The sequence below is a fragment of the Arvicola amphibius genome, chromosome 15 (assembly GCF_903992535.2).
Source record: "Arvicola amphibius chromosome 15, mArvAmp1.2, whole genome shotgun sequence".
Lineage (NCBI taxonomy): Eukaryota > Metazoa > Chordata > Mammalia > Rodentia > Cricetidae > Arvicola > Arvicola amphibius.
In genome coordinates, this window is record NC_052061.1 from 33,064,471 (window position 1) to 33,082,302 (window position 17,832).

Sequence of the window (17,832 nt, forward strand, 5' to 3'; positions counted from 1 at the left end):
TTCAAGGCCAGCCTGGTCTATAAAGTGAGTTCTAGGACAGGTAAGACTCTTACACAAAAACCCTGTCTCAAAAACAAACAAACAAAAATTGTCATATATGTCATCGTGCATGTGTATGTAGGATGTGTGTATGTGTGAATGTACATGTACATGTGCCACAGAATACATGGTGGGGGCTCAGCGGACGACTTTCTGGAGTTAGTTTTTTCTACTGTAGAATCTGGGGATTGAACTCAGGTCCTCAGGCTTGCATAGGGCTTCTCCCGAGTCCCCACTGAGCCATCTCCCCGGCCCTAATCTGTGGTGAGATTTTGTTTGTGATCTAACAAATAAAGCTTGCCTGAAGCAGACTAGCCAGCCACTAGTTCTTATCTCTACGAAATTCCCAGATGGAATGGTGTGTACTGTCTCTACAGGTCCTCAGACTGAATCCCCAGACTGAATACAGTGAGCGCCTGTCTCCTCCAACCTTATATTCCTCTCTCCACCCAGCCATATCCCTTCCTGTCTCCACCTCCCTAGTGTTGGAATTAAAGGCCTGTGACTCCCGAATACTGGAATTAAAGGTGTGAGCCACCACTGCCTGGCCTCTATGGCTAACTAGTGGCTAGCATCACACTCTGATCATCAGGCATGCTTTATTAGATCACAAACAAAATATCAACACATTTCCTCCTTTTTGTCTAAAGTTTATAGAAGGTTATAACTAATATAAGAAAAACTATATACAATAAGCATAATAGCTATCTTTAGGGGATCCTGAAAAGAAAAATTTGGATTAATTGTCAAGTCCTGGGAGAGGTAGCTGTATCATTTCTTATCCAGTCTCTGTGTAATGGAAAAGTGCAGGGTTTGTCTCAAGTCCTGGCTAGAGTAGTCTGTGAGACAGGAGCTCACCACATTCAGCCTGGAGATTCAGTCTGAGGACCTGTAGAGACAGGATTCCCCATTTGGTCTGAGGATTCCATATCAGTAAGAATTAGTGGCTGGCCACTCTGCTCCTCTGACTTTCAGCTTTCACCCCCTAATATCTGACTCCAGGTTTTTATTATTAAGACCAATTAAAATTCACACTACACTAATTCTTTCTGGGACAAAGTCTTTTGGTATAGTCCAGGCAAGCCTGCAATTCCCCGCCTCCCAAGTGCTGGAATTATAGACACATGCTGTCATGCCTGGTGGTTGGACTTTGACTTTTATTCTGAATGAGAGGTGAATCCATTGGAAGGCTTTTCTGGGAGCTAATATTCTGATCCATCCTAAGTTTTATGGTACATTAGATTTCCATTTCGGGAACAAAATATTTGAGACCCACAATTTAAAAGGACAGGCTAGCCAGGCGAATGTCACTTGCTAATCCCAACACTTGGAGGCAGCGGCAGGAGAATCTCTGAGTTTAAAAGAAAAGGTTTGCTTTGCTGGCAGTTTTAGCCTTTTGACCTTGGAGTAGCTTCATCGCCTCTGGATCCATGTGATCCGGAAGAGTAAGGCAAAGAGCATGTGGTAGAATAAGGCTGCCCTGTGTGTGTGAGAGACAGGCTCTCGCTGTGTAGCCTTGGCTGGCCTCAAGCTCATAATCTTCCTGTTTGAACCTCTGATTGCTTCACAGCAGCAGCGAAGCAAAGAGAAAGAACAGGGGAACTCAGCACCGCATTCAAAGACACGGCCTCCAGCGGCCCCAGTTCTGGCCAAAGGGTTCTGTTCCCAGTAGCACCAGGTATTGGGGATCAACCCTTTAACACATGCACCTTTGGAGAATGTCATACTGTAACAAGCTTGAACAGAATTATGACCACCATGCTGTGAGAAAACGGAAGGGTTGCAGAGTAGAGGCAGAGAGCAATTAAGTGACTTTGGGAGTGGGGGAGTGGTTGTTTGAGATGTGGCCTCACACCAGCTGTGCAGCCAAGACTGGCCTTCTGGCCTTGAACTCCTGACATTCTGGTCGCTTATTTACCAAGAAATGACTGTTGTTACAACCCAAGCAAAACAAAACAGTGATAACCTGAATGGGGACAGTGACAGAACTGGTTAGATTCTGGATGCAGCTTGAAGACCAAGTCCACAGGACGTTTGCAAGTCAGATAGCTTGGCATGGTGCGTGGTGGCACACGCCTTTAATCCCAGCACTTTAATCCCAGGGTAGAAGCAGGGGCTGGGGGGGGGGGGGAGTGGGATGGTTTGTTGTGAGTTCAAGGCCAACCTGGTCTGCGAAGTGAGTTCAAGGCCAGCTGTAGCTACCTATGTAGAGAGACTGTGTATAAAAAAACCTGGAAAGTGGTAGAAGTGGACACCTGGTTTTAGATCTGTCCTCCGTATGCATGCATTGTATGACCAGCTGCACAGATACACGCATGCATACAAACATACACACTTTCATACACCACACAGACAAAATATTTTTGAAAATGGTACATATGAGGTGCCTACAGTGATTTTTCACTCAGGAAACCTTGGATATCTCGGGAGTGAGCGGTGCCTGTTGTCCTTCTACATTCGCTTTAAATAGCATGTAATCTGTCTGGTTCTATTCCTTACATGCAGCCAGGGTGCTAGCAAGTCTAACTCTTGGCCTTTCTCTGCCTTAAAGTCTTGGCATATGTCACCCCCTCTCTGTGTGCCCTATGCCCCTGTTCCCTTAACCCCATTAACTCCCCTGTGAAGCCTCCCGTGGTCCTGACCATCCTCAGTTCCCACCACCACTCCAGTGAAAGAACCCAGGCCCTGAGACCTTTCCAGTGCCTCCTTCCCGATCACCTGCTTCTGTAGGGCATTCCTGAGTCATCTAGAGGGGTGTGTGTGTGTGTGTGTGTGTGTGTGTGTAGACTGACTCTCATGAACTCCAGCTCCTGCTGTCTCCATCCCACCTTGTCAGACTTGAGAAATAAAATTGTGTTGTGCTAGTGCACGCCGTTGCTCCCAGCACCTGGGAGGCAGAGGCAGGCAGATCTTTGAGTTGGAGGCCAGTCTGGTCTACAGAACAAATTTCAGGACAGTCAAAGCTATATGGAAAAACTTGTGTTTCCCACCTCAAAAAAAAAAAAAGATTTTTTTCCCCCTACAAGGCAAATTTTTTTTTAAAAGATTTATTTGTTCATTGTGTATACAGTGTTCTGCAGGCCAGAAGAGGACACCAGATCTCCAGATCTCATTACAGATGGTTGTGAGCCACCATGTGCTTTCTGGGAATTGAACTCAGGACCTCTGGAACAGTAGGCAGTGCTCTTAACCGCTGAGCCATCTCTCCAGCCCCCTACAAGGCAAATCTTGTGAAAGTTTGAGGATTTCCCGTTGTCTTTTATTCACAGGCATCGGGAAGAATGTGGTGTGTGAGAAAGCAGCGACGTCAGTGGACGCCTTCCGGATGGTGACAGCGTCTCGCTACTACCCGCAGCTGATGAGCCTGGTGGGCAACGTGCTGCGCTTCTTGCCTGCTTTCGTGCGCATGAAGCAGCTGATCGCGGAGCACTACGTGGGTGCGGTGATGATCTGCGACGCCCGCATCTACTCTGGGAGCCTGCTCAGCCCCAGCTATGGCTGGATATGCGATGAGCTCATGGGTGGCGGGGGCTTGCACACTATGGGCACCTACATCGTGGACCTGTTGACCCACCTGACAGGCCAGAAAGCTGAGAAGGTGCATGGCCTCCTCAAGACCTTTGTGCGGCAGAACGCCACCATCCGCGGCATCCGGCACGTCACCAGTGATGACTTCTGTTTCTTCCAGATGCTCATGGGTGGGGGGGTGTGCAGCACAGTGACGCTCAACTTCAACATGCCAGGTGCCTTTGTACATGAAGTCATGGTTGTGGGCTCAGCAGGACGTCTTGTTGCCCGGGGAGCTGACCTCTATGGGCAGAAGAACTCGGCCGCACAGGAGGAACTGCTGGTGAGAGACTCGCTGACTGTGGGTGCGGGGCTCCCGGAGCAGGGTCTCCAGGATGTCCCACTGCTCTACTTGAAAGGTATGGTCTATATGGTGCAGGCCTTACGCCAGTCCTTCCAGGGCCAGGGGGATCGCCGTACCTGGGACCGCACCCCAGTCTCTATGGCTGCCTCATTTGAGGATGGACTATATATGCAGAGCGTGGTAGATGCCATTAAAAGGTCAAGCCGATCTGGGGAGTGGGAGACTGTGGAGATGCTGACCGAGGAGCCAGATGCCAACCAGAACCTGTGTGAAGCACTTCAGCGGAACAACCTGTGAGCCTGCACACCCTTCCCCCCACGGGGCAGAGGGCCCAGGGAGGGACTGGGAGCTGGGATTGGCTATAACAGAGACAGTGTCTTTTGTTGAATAAATCAGCTTGGGCCAGGGCTAGAAGCTGGTTGAAGGTGGCCCAGGAAAAAGCCCATTCGTCCATTATTGACTCCTCAGACTTGCAAGGCGGCCCGTGCTCCTGCTGCCGTATCTCAGGCTAGCCGCTTATGCAGGGCAGGGCTGGGACCTGGCCCTTTGGTTCTACTGGAGAGCAGGGGCAGTAAAGGATCCATGTGTGGGCTGTTGAGCCTGACTTGAGGACTGACAGGATGAGAGAGCCCAATAAAAGGAACTAGCCTGGTTGAGACCTAAGGGGAAATGGCAGGAAGCCGTGCCCGTCTTAGACTGGGGTGTCTCAGGACTGGTAAGGGCAACAGGTCATCCCTTAGAGATCTTCACCCACCCTCCCATGTGATGAGACCCTTCCAGCCCCCAGGCAGGCTCTTCCCACAGAAAAGGAGATTTCTGTATTATACATGGGGAGGAGGCCCTGACTTGGCAGAGCGGAGACAAAGGAGAACTGTACAACATCTGAGAAATGTCAGTAAATCAGTCAGAAAAAAATGTGACATCATGGTGTGTGGTCGTTTGTTTGGGGTTGGGTTTCCTTAATAATGGAAAGCTTGTTTGTTGTTGTAGATTGGTTGTTCTCCCCTTTTCTCATGGACTACACCGCAGCTCTGAGCTAATGGCTCAGCTTATGGCCGAGTCCCAGAAGTTCTCCCAATCTCCTTAGACAGGGCGTGAGGCTTCCTGTCAGGCTTCTGCCAGGCCTGCCGTTTCAGGAAGATGGGAGGAGAGCCTGGGCCCTAGACGGGAAGTCATGAAAGGTTCCTTTTCTTTTTGTTGTTTTTTAGATTTGTTATTTGTGTGTGTGGTGTGTGTGTGTGTGTGTGTGTGTGTGTCTGTCGGTCTGTTGGTCTGTTGGTCGGTTTGTGTATGTACACATGTGTGCAGGTGCCCAAAGAGTCCAGCAGATGGCATCATATTTCCTGGAGCAGGAAATAGCGAGTCAGCTGATATGGATGCTGGGAACTGAACCTGGGTCCTCTGTGAAGGCAGTAAGCAGTTTTAGCTGCTGGGTCATCTCCAGCCCCAGGCTTCTGTTCCTGAAGCCATGGTGTGGCTCCAGGAGAGTCCTCAGGGAGGAGCTTAAGGAGGAAGGGGCCTATGCCACCCTTTGGAGCAGGTTTAACTAGCACTGCCTGAGTCAGCTGGCTAGTCACCAGCCATGTTTATTAACTAGCTGTTGCAGATAGGGACAGGCCTGAGCTGGGTGGGGTCTTGAAGTACAAATCTGCCCCCATTGTCTTCTTTGCCAATCTGCTGGATTGCGAAGCCTCTGTGAACTCTGTTCCTTCTCCAGTCTTCTTCCTTCAAATCCTGGGCTCCTTGCCAAAAAGCCCTGGGGAGGCCTTCCTCTTCCTCTTGGCATCGCTTGTAGGAATTATCAGGCCTGCTCCCTGCAGTGTCCCGATTTCACTGTCCTTAGGAGGAAGAAGAAGGCTGGAGTGCCATTGGTCCCCCAGAGTAAACCACTTCTTGCAGGTTATTTCATTCACTCTCTAAGCCATTCAGAAAGGCACTGTTAATATGTTCACTAGGGCTGGGCACAGTGCTGTACATCTGTAATCCTAGCATTTGGGACACAGAAGCAGGAGGCTCGCTGCAAATTCAAGGCCAGCCTGGTCTACATAAGAATTCCAGGTCAGCCAGGGCTACAGAGCAAGAACCTTTCTCAAAATAAAATCCATTTATAGTAGAAGGCACAAAGAAGCAGTTACTTGATAAGGACTCCAGCTTCTGACCTTAAATCACCTTATTCCTGGGCTGGAGAGATGGCTCAGTGGTTAAGAGCATTGCCTGCTCTTCCAAAGGTCCTGAGTTCAATTCCCAGCAACCACATGGTGGCTCACAACCATCTGTAATGGGGTCTGGTGCCCTCTTCTGGCCTGCAGACATATACACAAACAGATTATTGTTTACATAATAAAATAAATTTAAAAAAATCACCTTATTCCTGCACTTCTCCCAGAGGCCTAGGCTTGACCCCTCTGCAGCAGGATTCAGCCTGGCCTGAACTGGAAGGCACTGTACAGTACCTGTCTCTAGAACATTCCGCTCAGCTCCAGCTGTCCCTGTGTGTCTTACTAAGGTGCCAAGGTCCCATTCAGGCAATGGTGCACACCTTTAATCCCAGCATCTCTGTGAGTTTGAGGCCAGCCTGGTCTACAAAGCAAGTTCCAGGACAGCCAGAAATGTTACACAGAAAAACCCTGTCTTGAAAAAAATCAAAACAAGACAAAAAGATGCCAGGTTCTTGCCAAAGTTTGAGAATGGCCAAGAAGTCCAAAGATGTATTTGTGAGAGAGCCTTTTTGCTGGCCCAGAGCAGTGCTCAGATCAGAGAACTTTGAAGAGAGACTCCCAGCACTGAGCAGGTGGCATGTGGTCATGAGGCAGGACTACTTTGAGAGCACCTCTCAGAGCCTAGATCCAGCCCCCTGACATCTCTCCATCCCTCTGGCACAAGAATTTGCAGTTGCTGGGAAAGGGACGAGTTGAGCCTTAAGGCCCGGATACTTGTGGGTGAGAGGCCAGGGGTGGCTGAGCCTAATTAGTTCCAGGCCTGTCCTGCAGCGCCCCCTCCTGGAAGGAGGCAGCAGCATCTCCCAGGACTATATTTTCAAATAAAAGTTCCTTCTGCCTTAGCTCTCCCCTTTGATACTCCAACCAGATGAGAACTTCCAGAATATCTGTTAAGGCATCAATCTTCAATAAAACTCTATGCTTTGTGCTTACCGAGACATGACCCCTGCTTCCTGCCTCCCCAGCCATCTTTACTAGTTCTTGTCCATTGCTTCATGAACAGTTTCTCCACAATGTCAGGCTGTGTGAGGAGCAGGACCCCCACCCCCACCCCCAGACACCACCAGTCTGCACTTGGAGAGATGGAGAACTCCACTTTATTGTATCAGCTGATGATAACTCAAGCTAATCCTCAGAGTGGCCAGACCCTGATCGGTGGGCTTTACATTTTAGTTTTTATGATTAGACTTCTAATTTTTAAAAACCAGCATATTTAATCCCAGCACTTGAGAGGCAGAAGCAGTTGGATCTCTGAGTTTGAGGCTCGCCTAGTCTACAGATCGAGTTCCAGGACAGCTAGGGCTACACAGAGAAACCCTGTCTTGAAAAAATAAAAACAGCCAGGCAGTGATGGCGCGCACCTTTAATCCCAGCACTCAGGAGGCAGAAGCAGGGGGATCTCTGTGAGTTCAAGGCCAGCCTGGTCTACAAGAGCTAGTTCCAGGACAAGCACCAAAGCCAAAAGAAAACAAAACAAACAGGCAGGTTTACAGAAGCAGCAGAACAAGGCAGCTCTTTTGGAACTATTTCTCAAGGCAGCCAAGATACAGTTCTTGGCATAAAGAGTAAGTAAAAGTCCAAGAGACGACACGCCTTTCGAGAATATCCTCAGTCTAGGCCCCAGCAGGGCTCAGCTCCCGCCTACCATGTACCTCTCTCACATGTAGTCTTTAGGCCACTGCAGAGCGTAACTCCTCCTGTTTGTTTCCGCTCATCACTCATACCTGTCCAGCCTGTGTCCCTGCTAGCCATGTCCTCGGCTTCCACCACACGGAACAGCCTTCCTGTTGTCATCTCCCACACCGGGACAGCTTTGTCCCCGAGTTATCCCAGGCCTGAAAGGCTTTCCTCCAGGAACAGCTGTCTTGGATCACTTGTCCCCGTCTCCTCCCCATCTATGTTCCTACATGAGCATGAGAACATAACAGTTCATTGCGTTGACTTCCAGCATGCAGCCTGCTGAGACAAGCCTGCCGGTCTAGGCCTCAGAAAACACGAACTTTCTTCTCCGTACACCATCTCTGCGCTTCCTGCTCTGCAGACAAAGAGCAAATACTTCATATGCTTGGGTCATGTCACAGATGGTGTAGAACTCCCAGCAGGCCCGGACAGACCCCAAGGTTTTCTGTAAAGCCACATCTCTGCACACATCACTTCCTCAGTCATAGTGACGTCACACTCAGTTACCTAGCTCTGAAACAGAATCATCAGTGACCATCTCATCTCTGTGGGCAAGAGTCTGTGTGGCCCCTGTGGACAGTATCACCTGATACTGAGTCATTACTGTAGGCAGACGGGGAGATGGCTTGCCAGTGACCTTGCTGTGGGCCAGAAAGCATCTAGGTAGCTTTCCAACGGAGGGAGCAGCCGAGAACGGTGCAAGGAGACTGGACCCTTCCCATCTGTTGTCACCTGCACCTGCCCTCCTCATCCACATCCAGTGACCACGCTGGGCCCTTATTCTAGAGGCCCTGCGTGAGATTGTGGACTTGAGATGGCTTTAGCTGTTCCTTTTCATACCTGTCATCTCTGTAACCTCCTTGACTTTGACCTCCTTGAGGCCTTTGATGAGAGTCCCTAGGTAGGTGTGACCCAATGATGTGTGATCTAGGGGTGCACAGTCTAATGAAGATATACAATTCACGGTATAAAAATGCCACAAATTCAGGGCAACACTGGTGCTTCCTGACTCGGTGAAAGAGGATGTGTGTAGTATGTATGTATGTATACGGTGTGTGTGGTATGCATCTATGTATGTGGTGTGTGGTATGTATGTATGTGTGTATGTATGTGATGTGTGTGGTATGCATGTGTGTATGTATGTGATATGTGTGGTATATATGTATGCTTATGCATGTGTGTGGTGTGCATGTATGCATGATGTATGTGGTATGTATGTGTGTGATATGTGTGGTATATATGTGGCGTGTGTGGTATGTATGTGTGTATGTATGTGATGTGTGTGGTATGTATGTGTATGTATGTGATATTGTGGTATATATGTATGTTTATGCATGTGTGTGGTGTGCATGTATGCATGATGTATGTGGTATGTATGTGTGTGATATGTGTGGTATAAATGTGGCGTGTGTGGTATGTATGTATGTGTGTATGTGATGTGTGTGGTATATATGTATGTTTATGCATGTGTGTGGTATATATGTGGTGTGTGTGGTATGTATGCACTAGCCAGGTAGAAGCATGAAGGAACAAAGGCATCTTAGGCAGAGAAAGCCCCATGTGCAGAATGAAAGCAATACAAGGTCTGGTTGGTCAGGCACATGGAGCATACACACAGCCAATAAGTTTCAAAGCAGCTGAGGTAAGCAGAGCAAGACGCAGTAGGGACAGTGACATCATCAAGGATGCAGGCTATGTGCAGCAGGATTACATGTATCCGTAATACCAGAGACCACAGGCAGGGGGCACTTTTGAGCCACCTACCTGAAGACTTCTGAGACCCAGGCCCATGTTCCGACCTCTCAATTTAGATAGATTTCACTTGTAGAAGAGTCAGAAGTGACACTAGATCTTAGCTTGATACAGGAAGAAAAGCATTTAATGTGGAAGCCCCGTATCTGAAGTGCAGGAAGACCGGCGACCCGCGGTATTGTCTCCCCAGCATCGCTCACTCATCTGCCCTTCCCAGAGAGCTGTCCTTGGGACCAGAGGCAGCAGTCATCCAGCGACAGGGCCTTTGCTGTCCCCACACCCATCACCAGGGACAGTTAGTGGGCAAAGTGTCGTCTGCTTGCTCTGTGACAATGAATGGGAGCATTTTTAAAAAGTATTTAATGCATATGAGTGTTTTGCCTGCATGATGTCTGTACACTACAGTGTGTGCCTGGTACAGGCAGAGGCCAGAAGAGGTGTCAGATCCTGGGACAGGAGTAAGGTGCTGTGTGGGTGCTGGGAACTGAACCTGGTCTCCTGCAAAAGCAGTAAGTGCTTTTACCAAGAGCCATCTCTCCAGTTCCCCTCCCCTGTTTTTTTTTTTTTTTTTTTTTTTTTCTCGTTTTGGTTTTTGGAGATAGGGTCTTTCTGTGTAGCCCTGGCTCCTGGAACTACTCTGTAGACCAGGCTGACCTCAAACTCAAAAATTCCCTCGCCGCTACCTCCTGAGTCCTGGGGTTAAAGGTGTGCATCACCAAGTTTGGCTCCTCTTTTTTCCTTTACTGTTTTTGAGAGAAGGTTTCTCTGTGTAGCCCTGGCTGTACTAGAACTTGCTTTGTAGACCAGGCTGACCTTGAACTGACAGAGATCTGCCTGCCTCTGCCTCCTGAATGCTGGGATTAAACGTGTGTGTCTCCCTCCCACACCTCCCCTTCTTTCTTTTTTTTTTTTTAAAGATAGGGTCTCCTGTAGTATACCCTGGCCTTGAATTCACTATGCAAACGAGGCTGGCCTTTAACACTTAATCTGCCTGCCTCTACCTCCCAAATTCAAGTGAAGAGCAAGGCCTAAACCCAGGTCCCCAGCCACAGATATGCACCACCACACCTGGTTAGTAGTAAACTTTCTAAAATGCCAGTCTTGGGACAGACAAATGAACTTTGCCACCTCAGAGGGATATCCCAGATTTGATCCCCTTGAAGTAAGAACAAATGTAGGCCCTCCAAGAGACATGCAATAGGCTCGAACACTGGTTCCTAACACTCTTCTTCCCTTGGTCCCAAATTCCTCTCCCTCACTGCCTAACATCAGTAGGTCTGACCCCCAGGCAAACAAACACCAGGGCAGAGTCCAAAGCCTGGGCACCATGCCTACCTACCTCTGTGTGTAACACTTTCCTCTGATATGGAAACACTCCATCCTGAAGGAGGCTCCTTAAAGAGGAATGTAAACAACTCAAAATAGCTCCAGGAAGTTCCTGAAACTGACCAGATTCACTAAACTCCTCCCTGTCAGAGTAAGCAATAAAGGCTGCGAGTCTCTCTCATAGGGAAGGAGCTACGGTGCCTCTTAGAGGACTTCGAGACTAGACAGACCAGAGACCTAGAAAAAGCAGAAACCCACCAAGTGCCTGAAGCACCTGGAAGGGACACTCTAACCTGTTGAACCGCCTCCAGGCTATGCAACATGCTCCAAGTTCCCAGCTCCTGTGAGCTGTCACCCATGCTGGGGTGGACTTTGGTGATGCAGCTGCCTTTGAGGCATTTCTGTTCCCATAGTAAACCCCTCACCCATATTCCTGTAAGTAACCCCAATAAAATTAATTGGTTCACCAAGTTGGGCTTTGGTGGTATCTGTCATTTGGTCTGTCCTGGGTTCCCTGTCTAGGGTGAGTAAATGTGCATGTCTCCAGGAAAATTTTTGTCACACAACACCCTCAGCCACCCTGACACACTTGTCCAGGCTCCAGCTGATCCAGATGACCCACCAGGCAAACGCTTCACGGTGAACCCGCTTCCCTTCTCCCCAGCCTTTTCCCCAATGCAGACATTGTATTTGAGGAATCAGTCTTCAAGATGGGAAATGTTTATTTTCAGCAAGTCCAAATTTCCAAGTACAGACAAATTCCAAGAATAAATAAAAAGACTAAATTCATCCCTCCACCTGACGGCCCGGGCCTGAGCTCACAGCCCTAGTTTAGGCCCAGGGTAGAGACATGTCACTTGTACTGAGGGGAGAGAGGGGGCACAAGAGGGGCGGCACAGACACTCAACATCTTGTCAATATCCACTTGGGTTGTCTTATCCACCTCAGCCTTGAGACTGCTACTCACCCTCAGACTGGACAACCCCCCAGGCTCCCCTCCAACCTCCTGCCCCAGAGAAGGAAGGGTGTGCGGGAGAGGCACTAATGCATTAGGGCAGGGCAAAGCAAGGCCTAAGCCCAGCTCACCTGCCACGGGCACCAAGGCCCGCAAGTGCAGCTGTTCCACACCTGCCTCCTCAGGAGCCGGGGCTAACTCCGACTCAGGCTCCACCTCTGGCTCTCCGTCGCCGTCCCCTGCCTGATTCAGCTCGGGGTTGCAATAGTTGATATATTGGTACAGTGGCCGCAGGCGCTGGGCTTTTCCTGCAAGAACCCAAGGCAGGGCAAAGACTGGAGCTCCGGGTGGGCCCATGTCAGACCGAGAAGGGTAACCCCAGGGAGTCCACTCACGCTCCAGTCCCAGCGTCTCCGTGGGTGCAGATGTACTGGCTACAGCTGGGGGCACAGGAGCCCCTACACTCTTGCGCTTCTTGGCTTTCTTGTGCTGTTTAGCAGGCAGTGAAGACTCACTGTGGCTGCCCTCTGGCTCCTCCTTCTGCAGCAGTGTCCCAGGTGACACTTCAGCTTCAGCCCTAGGTTGGGCATGGTAGCTTGGCCCTGGGAGGGCTGTGGTAGCCAAGCCTGGGACAAGAGGCCTGACAGAGATAGGCTTCAGTCTTTGGATCCTAGCCCTGCCTGCCCACCAATGCCAGGACTAGTCAGCTGCCCCTTTCTTGGTCAGTGAAGCCCCAAGCCCAATAGAGACCCAACACTTGTTATAAAAGTTTCCTGCAAAACCTGAATGCTCCAAATCTTTTTCTTTTGCTCTTAGACTCCTGTTCTAGAGAAACAGAAGGTTCTAGTTGGGAGTTAGAGGTAGCAGCAGAAGACAAAGATTTCTGCCTCAAAGGTATCAGGATTTAGGACTATCGGGGTGTAAAACCCCCCTCCCCAGCCTGGCAACTCCTTTCCCTCTGAAAGCCCCTCACTTGATGGGCTTTCTCTTGGTTCCATGACTGGGCCTCACGATGGATGATGCAGGCTTGGGTCCTCTCTCCTCTCCTGCTTCCACCCCTGGATTGAGTCCTTCCTCTCCCCGGTTTATTCCTTCCTCCTGGAGCTCCGGCTCGAAGCTGTGTCCTACTGAACACTTGTCTTCACCTGGGGATCTGCAGGTCTCATGTGCGGGCACCAGACACTTTTCTCCTGATCCTGGACACTAGAAGATACACATAGCAGCCAATGGCCTGGCAAAGTGTTGTAGGGAATGAGTCATTCAAAGTCCAATATTGGCCACAAAATATGACATGAAGGCTACCAGCTCAGACCCCTCTACAAGCAGGGCTTGGCCGGGCAGTTAGGGAGTTGGGGCACCGAGTCCCGCCTCTCCTGCCCTACCACTCCACCTCCCGAGCTTTGAAAATGCCTGAGTCACCTCAGGGATTGCTGCAACCTGGGCTAATCCTACTGCCTCCCCATTCTGGGCTTCAGGATGCCTTTGGGCCCCTGCTGAGGCCATGGCTGTGCGAACTCAGTGCTTCCCTTGACGGTTGCTAGAAGACGGCGGGCTCAGAGGGGGGGTTGGATTGGTGTACTCAGTATTGGCAGATCCTGCTGAGACCCGAGATTTAAGCTAGCTCCTCATCTGGAACTACAAACCCCAGAAGGCTTTTCGCCAAAATCATTTGACCCCTGACCTCAGGAAGCCATTTGTTGCCCAGCAACAGCAACTCCTACCGGCTTGCAACAGTTGGCGGCAAAACTGCTCCAGTGAGAGCTCCCGATGGGGCGCTGCGGGGGAGGGGTCGCGAACCCCTCAGGGCAGTGGGCTAGGATCCCGGTCGCGGGGCGGTGGCGCAGGCTCAGCCTAGGGGCCGGGCGGGAGACGAAGGGTTGGGGGCGGGAATGGCGGGTATTGCGGGGCTGCAGGGCTCGGGTCGAGGGTGGAAGCACCCGACAGGTATTGGGGGTCGGAGTCACGCAGCGCAGCAGGCTTCGGTGCATGGTTGCAGGGCTGCGGTAGAATCATGTGCGAGGGCCCGTCCCGCATCTCTGGACCCATTCCCCCAGACCCTACGCTCTGCCCGGACTACTACAGGCGGCCGGCCTCGGGTGAGTTGCGGGGTCCCGCGGCGGGCAAGTACACCGCGCCGTCACTGAGCACGGCTTGCTCCTCAGCCCAAGGGCGCCTGGAAGGAAACGCGCTGAAGCTGGACCTGCTGACTTCAGGTGGCGACCTGGACTCCTGTCCTCCTCGTGGCCCCCGCATCAGGCCTGGAGCCCGAGAGATCCTAGAGCGTGGTCAGCGAGGCATAGGGGACGTGCTGCTGCAACTGGGGGGCATCTCCCTTGGTTCAGGGGTGTCTCCTAAGAGTAAGTCCTTCCCAGAAAGGGGTATGGGGCATTGGGAGGTCAAAAGCAGAGATTAAAATAGGATGCTCCTTAATTGCCTTGAGCCCAGGTAATTATGCGCTTTTCTGGGTGTTAGTTTTCCTAGCACAAAAGGATGCTGAAATGCACTACCCCCTGGCAGGATCAAAATCCGTCCTTAGGTAGGACATCCTAGCTTCAAGCATTCACACCTTGACGGAACATTGCTTAAGCAGCCTACTTCTTGTACTAAGTCTTCTAGGTGTTAGGAAAACAGACTTAAAAGTATGGGCCTCACAGTTGGAGGCAATAAACAAGACAGGACAAGGTGATTAGTGGTAAACTTCAGTATGGAAATGTAGAGGATAACCAGGAGGAACACTGACTAAGAAGAGAATAAGGTGATGATGGTGCTGTGTGTGATGTTGGAGATGCCAATCAGCTCCTCAGAGAAGGCCCATCCAGGGCCTCTCATATACTAGGCATCTCTCCACCAGATCGGCCAGGAGAAATTCCTGCCAAGGGTGTGGCGTGAACCTACAAGTACTCCACTCATAAGTTGCATGGCCATTTGTAGGGCTGTCCCTAGCAATAGTTCTTCCCCAGGAAAGGATTCAAAAGACCACGAGAAGGAAAACCTGAGGCGGATCAGAGAGATTCAGAGGCGCTTCCAAGATCAAGAACGCAGCCGGGAACAGGGCCAGCCTAAGCCCCTGAAGGCACTGTGGCGATCACCCAAGTACAACAATGTGGAGTCTCGAGTCAAGGCCAGGATGAAGGTATCTGTCCCTGGGAACCAGCCATATTGGCGGTCTTGGTCAACAGACAATTATTCCCTGATCTAACTTACAGAGTGTGTGTATGGGGGTGCGGATCATAAAGGCTAAAACATCTGGGGTGGGCCTTCTCTGGGGAGCTGATGGCATCAGGGAAAGTAAGAATTAGGCTAGGGAAAGAGATGAAACCTCACAGTTAGAAAGAAGTCCTTGTTTAAATATAAAAAAATAAACCATGAAAAAAAAAAAGTCCTGGGATCAGGGCAATGGGGAGAGTGGGTGTTACTGTATTTATAGAAGGTTAGGGCTGAAAGCCAGCTGGACGCATACCTGAAAGAACTACCTAAGCTGCTTGTCAGTGTTTATTTGTGATGTTGGAGACTGAATCCAGGGACTCATGCACCCCAGCCTTCCTACTAATTCATTCTCAATTTTTTTGCCCCTGTCTGTTTCATGTAGCCCAGGCTGACCTCAAACTCTGTACATGAGATAAAGCCAACCTTTGAACCTTTGAACACCTCCCAAGTACTGGAATTAAAGGTGTTTCCTACCACACCACTCTCTTTTAATTAATTTTTTAGATTAAAAACATTATGTGTATGGGTGTTTTGCCTGCAAGTCTATGTATCATAGAGACCAAAAGAAGGCATCAGATCTCCTGGAACTGGAGTTCCAGACTGCTGTGAGCTGCCATGTGATACTGGGAATGGAACCCAGGTCCCCTGGAAGAGTATCCAGTGCTCTTAAATGCTGAGCCATCTCTCTAGTCTTCTCCCCCGCTCCCCCCACTACTCTCTTTTGAGACGTGGTCTCACTATGTAACCCAGCCTAGCCTCAAACTCATTATGTAGCCCAGGCTGGCCTTGAACTTTTAACAGTTCTCCTGCCTTAGCCTCCTAGGTGTTGTGATAATAGGTTTGGACCACCACTTCCAGCTCATTTCTTCCTGAAACGCAAGCTAGCTGTTTAGCCTCAGGCTGTCCTTGAATTCTCTCCATAACCTAGACTGGCCTCAAACTGTCAGTCTTACCAAGTCCCGGGATTATAGGCATGTACCACCATTCCTTGAAACATGTATTTCTGAGGAAAGAGCGGAGGGTTACGTTTAGGTTTTGGTGGTAGTTACCGTGTCTCTATGCAGGGACCCTGAAAGAGACAGGACTGAGAGAAAAGACAAGGTCACATGAGAGTGGATTCAGGCTGAAGCATCTGTGGGACTGCCAGGGGGTAGGACTGTGTCCAGGAAGCAGATGGATACATAGCTCTTGATCTCATCAGTGAGACCAGAGTGTTATTGACAGTTAAATTGAGGTCAGTGGCTCCAAGGAAGAATCCTTGGTTTCTAGGGCTTGGAGCAACCCTCAGTAACTTTGGGGTGCTAGAGCCAGAAAGCTTGGTTAAGGAGTAAGGGAGCCAGGCGGTGGAGGCACATGCCTTTTATCCCAGCACTCAGGAGGCAGAGACAGGCAGATCTGTATGAATTCGAGGACACCCTGCTCTACAGAGCAAGTTCCAGGACAGCCAGGGCTACACAGAAACCCTGTCCTGAAAAACCAAAAATAAATAAATAAAATTGGAGAAAAGGACGGCAGCTAAGTGAAGAGGGTGTGGACGGCGGGTGGTTGTCTTCTTAAGGCTGTATGAGAAAAGCGTATTTAAATGTTGAGAAGTATTCCTTCAAGGAGGAGGCCCATCGAGATGACTATAGAGAGGAACTTACAGGAAGGAGGGACAGAACAGGGAATAGTTTATGGCTTAGGACCCTGTCTGCAGCCTCCCTGATTCCTCTGCTGTGCCTACCTTCCAGGAGCCTGGCCCTGCCTCTGTGACAGAGCCTGCCCATTTCCTTCGGGCACACTCCCGCTGTGGACCAGGGCTCCCACCGTCCCGCGTCTCCAGTCCTCAACCTGCCCTGCCAGGTGCCAAAGCCAAGGTGAGAGAATCTGTGTGGACTAGGAAGGCCATTAGCCAGCCGTCCTGGAGCTGGGTACAGAGGTACCACAGAGTGCTACAGGATTCCCACCATGCTTGCCATGTCCCTGCAGGGGCCAGGCCTGGGTGTGGATTTCATTAGTCACAACGCCCGCGCTGCCAAGAGAGCCCCCCGGCGCCATTCCCGCTCGCTGCAGGCCCTAGCGCAGGTCCTGGAGCAGCAGCGGCAAGCCCAGGAGCACTACAATGCCACACAGAAAGGCCACGTGCCCCATTAGTAGGTTCCGTGGGACGACCTTTGTGGGGGGTGGGAACCAGTCTGCCTTGGTGTCCTCAACCCTGGGGGGCCTGTGCATTTACAGCCTGTTGGAACGCAGGGATCTGTGGCGGAGGGAAGAAGAAGCTCGTCAGCGTAGCCAGCCAGACCCTGCCGTGCCCCCGGGCCACACACTCATGCCTGAGAACCAGCGACTAGAGACCCTGAACAGTCTGCTCCAGAGTGAGTACTTGGGCAGGGTGGCTGAAAGGGAGCCCACGGGGCACCGTGCTCGCCTACCCAGTATTCTCCCATGCCCCACTGTAGGCCAAAGCCAGCTGCTGCGTGAGCTCGTCCTGCTACCTGCTGGGGCAGACTCTCTGAGAGCCCAAGGCCACCGTGCTGAACTGGACCAGAAGCTGGTGCAAATAGATGAGGCTATCAAGATCTTTTCCCGACCCAAAGTCTTTGTGAAGATGGATAGCTAAGCTCTACCTCTGTGGGGAGAGTGACAGGAAGATCCATGCTGAGGGTCACCCATGGCTATGAAGGGCAAGCCATGTCATAGTTTCAAAGACAGGAGCACTGGGGTGGGCAGTTTCTCTAAAGCACCTCCTAGTACCCCAGCCTTCCAACTCCTGTATCAAAATTAAACCTTTTGTACACAGCAGC

At 50.6% G+C, this 17,832-nt stretch overlaps 3 protein-coding genes across 4 annotated transcripts in view; 2 read left to right on the forward strand and 1 right to left on the reverse strand.

The window, feature by feature from the left end:
- The window catches only part of Gfod2 (glucose-fructose oxidoreductase domain containing 2), a 40,649-nt gene extending 35,819 nt beyond the window's left edge, over positions 1-4,830 (forward strand). Inside the window, exon 3 of the mRNA XM_038312736.1 lies at positions 3,309-4,830. Coding sequence (XP_038168664.1) covers positions 3,309-4,207 — 899 coding nt within the window. The 3' untranslated portion in view covers positions 4,208-4,830. The remainder of the gene's footprint in view (positions 1-3,308) is intronic.
- Positions 4,831-11,666: 6,836 nt separating this feature from the next.
- On the reverse strand, positions 11,667-13,512 carry C15H16orf86 (chromosome 15 C16orf86 homolog). The gene is made up of 4 exons (XM_038312916.1): positions 13,262-13,512; positions 12,816-13,045; positions 12,238-12,482; positions 11,667-12,150 (listed from the first exon to the last, which is right to left on the reverse strand). Exons 1-4 carry the CDS (start codon positions 13,343-13,345, stop codon positions 11,741-11,743), a joined length of 969 nt encoding a protein of 322 aa, XP_038168844.1. The 5' UTR covers positions 13,346-13,512; the 3' UTR covers positions 11,667-11,740.
- Enkd1 (enkurin domain containing 1) lies at positions 13,271-17,830 on the forward strand. Of its 2 annotated transcripts, XM_038312915.1 has the most exons (8): positions 13,271-13,596; positions 13,839-13,938; positions 14,005-14,199; positions 14,803-14,975; positions 16,780-16,905; positions 17,018-17,181; positions 17,267-17,403; positions 17,488-17,830. In XM_038312915.1, exons 2-8 carry the CDS (start codon positions 13,854-13,856, stop codon positions 17,646-17,648), a joined length of 1,041 nt encoding a protein of 346 aa, XP_038168843.1. In that variant the 5' UTR covers positions 13,271-13,596; positions 13,839-13,853; the 3' UTR covers positions 17,649-17,830. The 2 variants fall into 2 exon arrangements, with proteins under 2 accessions (XP_038168843.1, XP_038168842.1); XM_038312914.1 differs by having other exon boundaries at positions 13,271-13,938.
- The last annotated feature ends 2 nt before the right edge of the window (positions 17,831-17,832 follow it).

What these genes read in the sequence shown, in the direction of transcription:
- C15H16orf86 (XM_038312916.1), bottom strand. Translation starts at nt 13,345, where the DNA reads ATGGCCTCAGCAGGGGCCCAAAGGCATCCTGAAGCCCAGAATGGGGAG. An exon ending in ACCAAGAGAAAGCCCATCAA is followed by an intron (nt 12,483 to 12,815) that starts GTGAGGGGCTTT and finishes TATCTCTGTCAG; the next exon opens with GCCTCTTGTCCCAGGCTTGG. An exon ending in GGAGACGCTGGGACTGGAGC is followed by an intron (nt 12,151 to 12,237) that starts GTGAGTGGACTC and finishes GGGTTCTTGCAG; the next exon opens with GAAAAGCCCAGCGCCTGCGG.
- Enkd1 (XM_038312914.1), top strand. Translation starts at nt 13,854, where the DNA reads ATGTGCGAGGGCCCGTCCCGCATCTCTGGACCCATTCCCCCAGACCCT. An exon ending in CTACAGGCGGCCGGCCTCGG is followed by an intron (nt 13,939 to 14,004) that starts GTGAGTTGCGGG and finishes CTTGCTCCTCAG; the next exon opens with CCCAAGGGCGCCTGGAAGGA. An exon ending in CCTGAACAGTCTGCTCCAGA is followed by an intron (nt 17,404 to 17,487) that starts GTGAGTACTTGG and finishes GCCCCACTGTAG; the next exon opens with GCCAAAGCCAGCTGCTGCGT.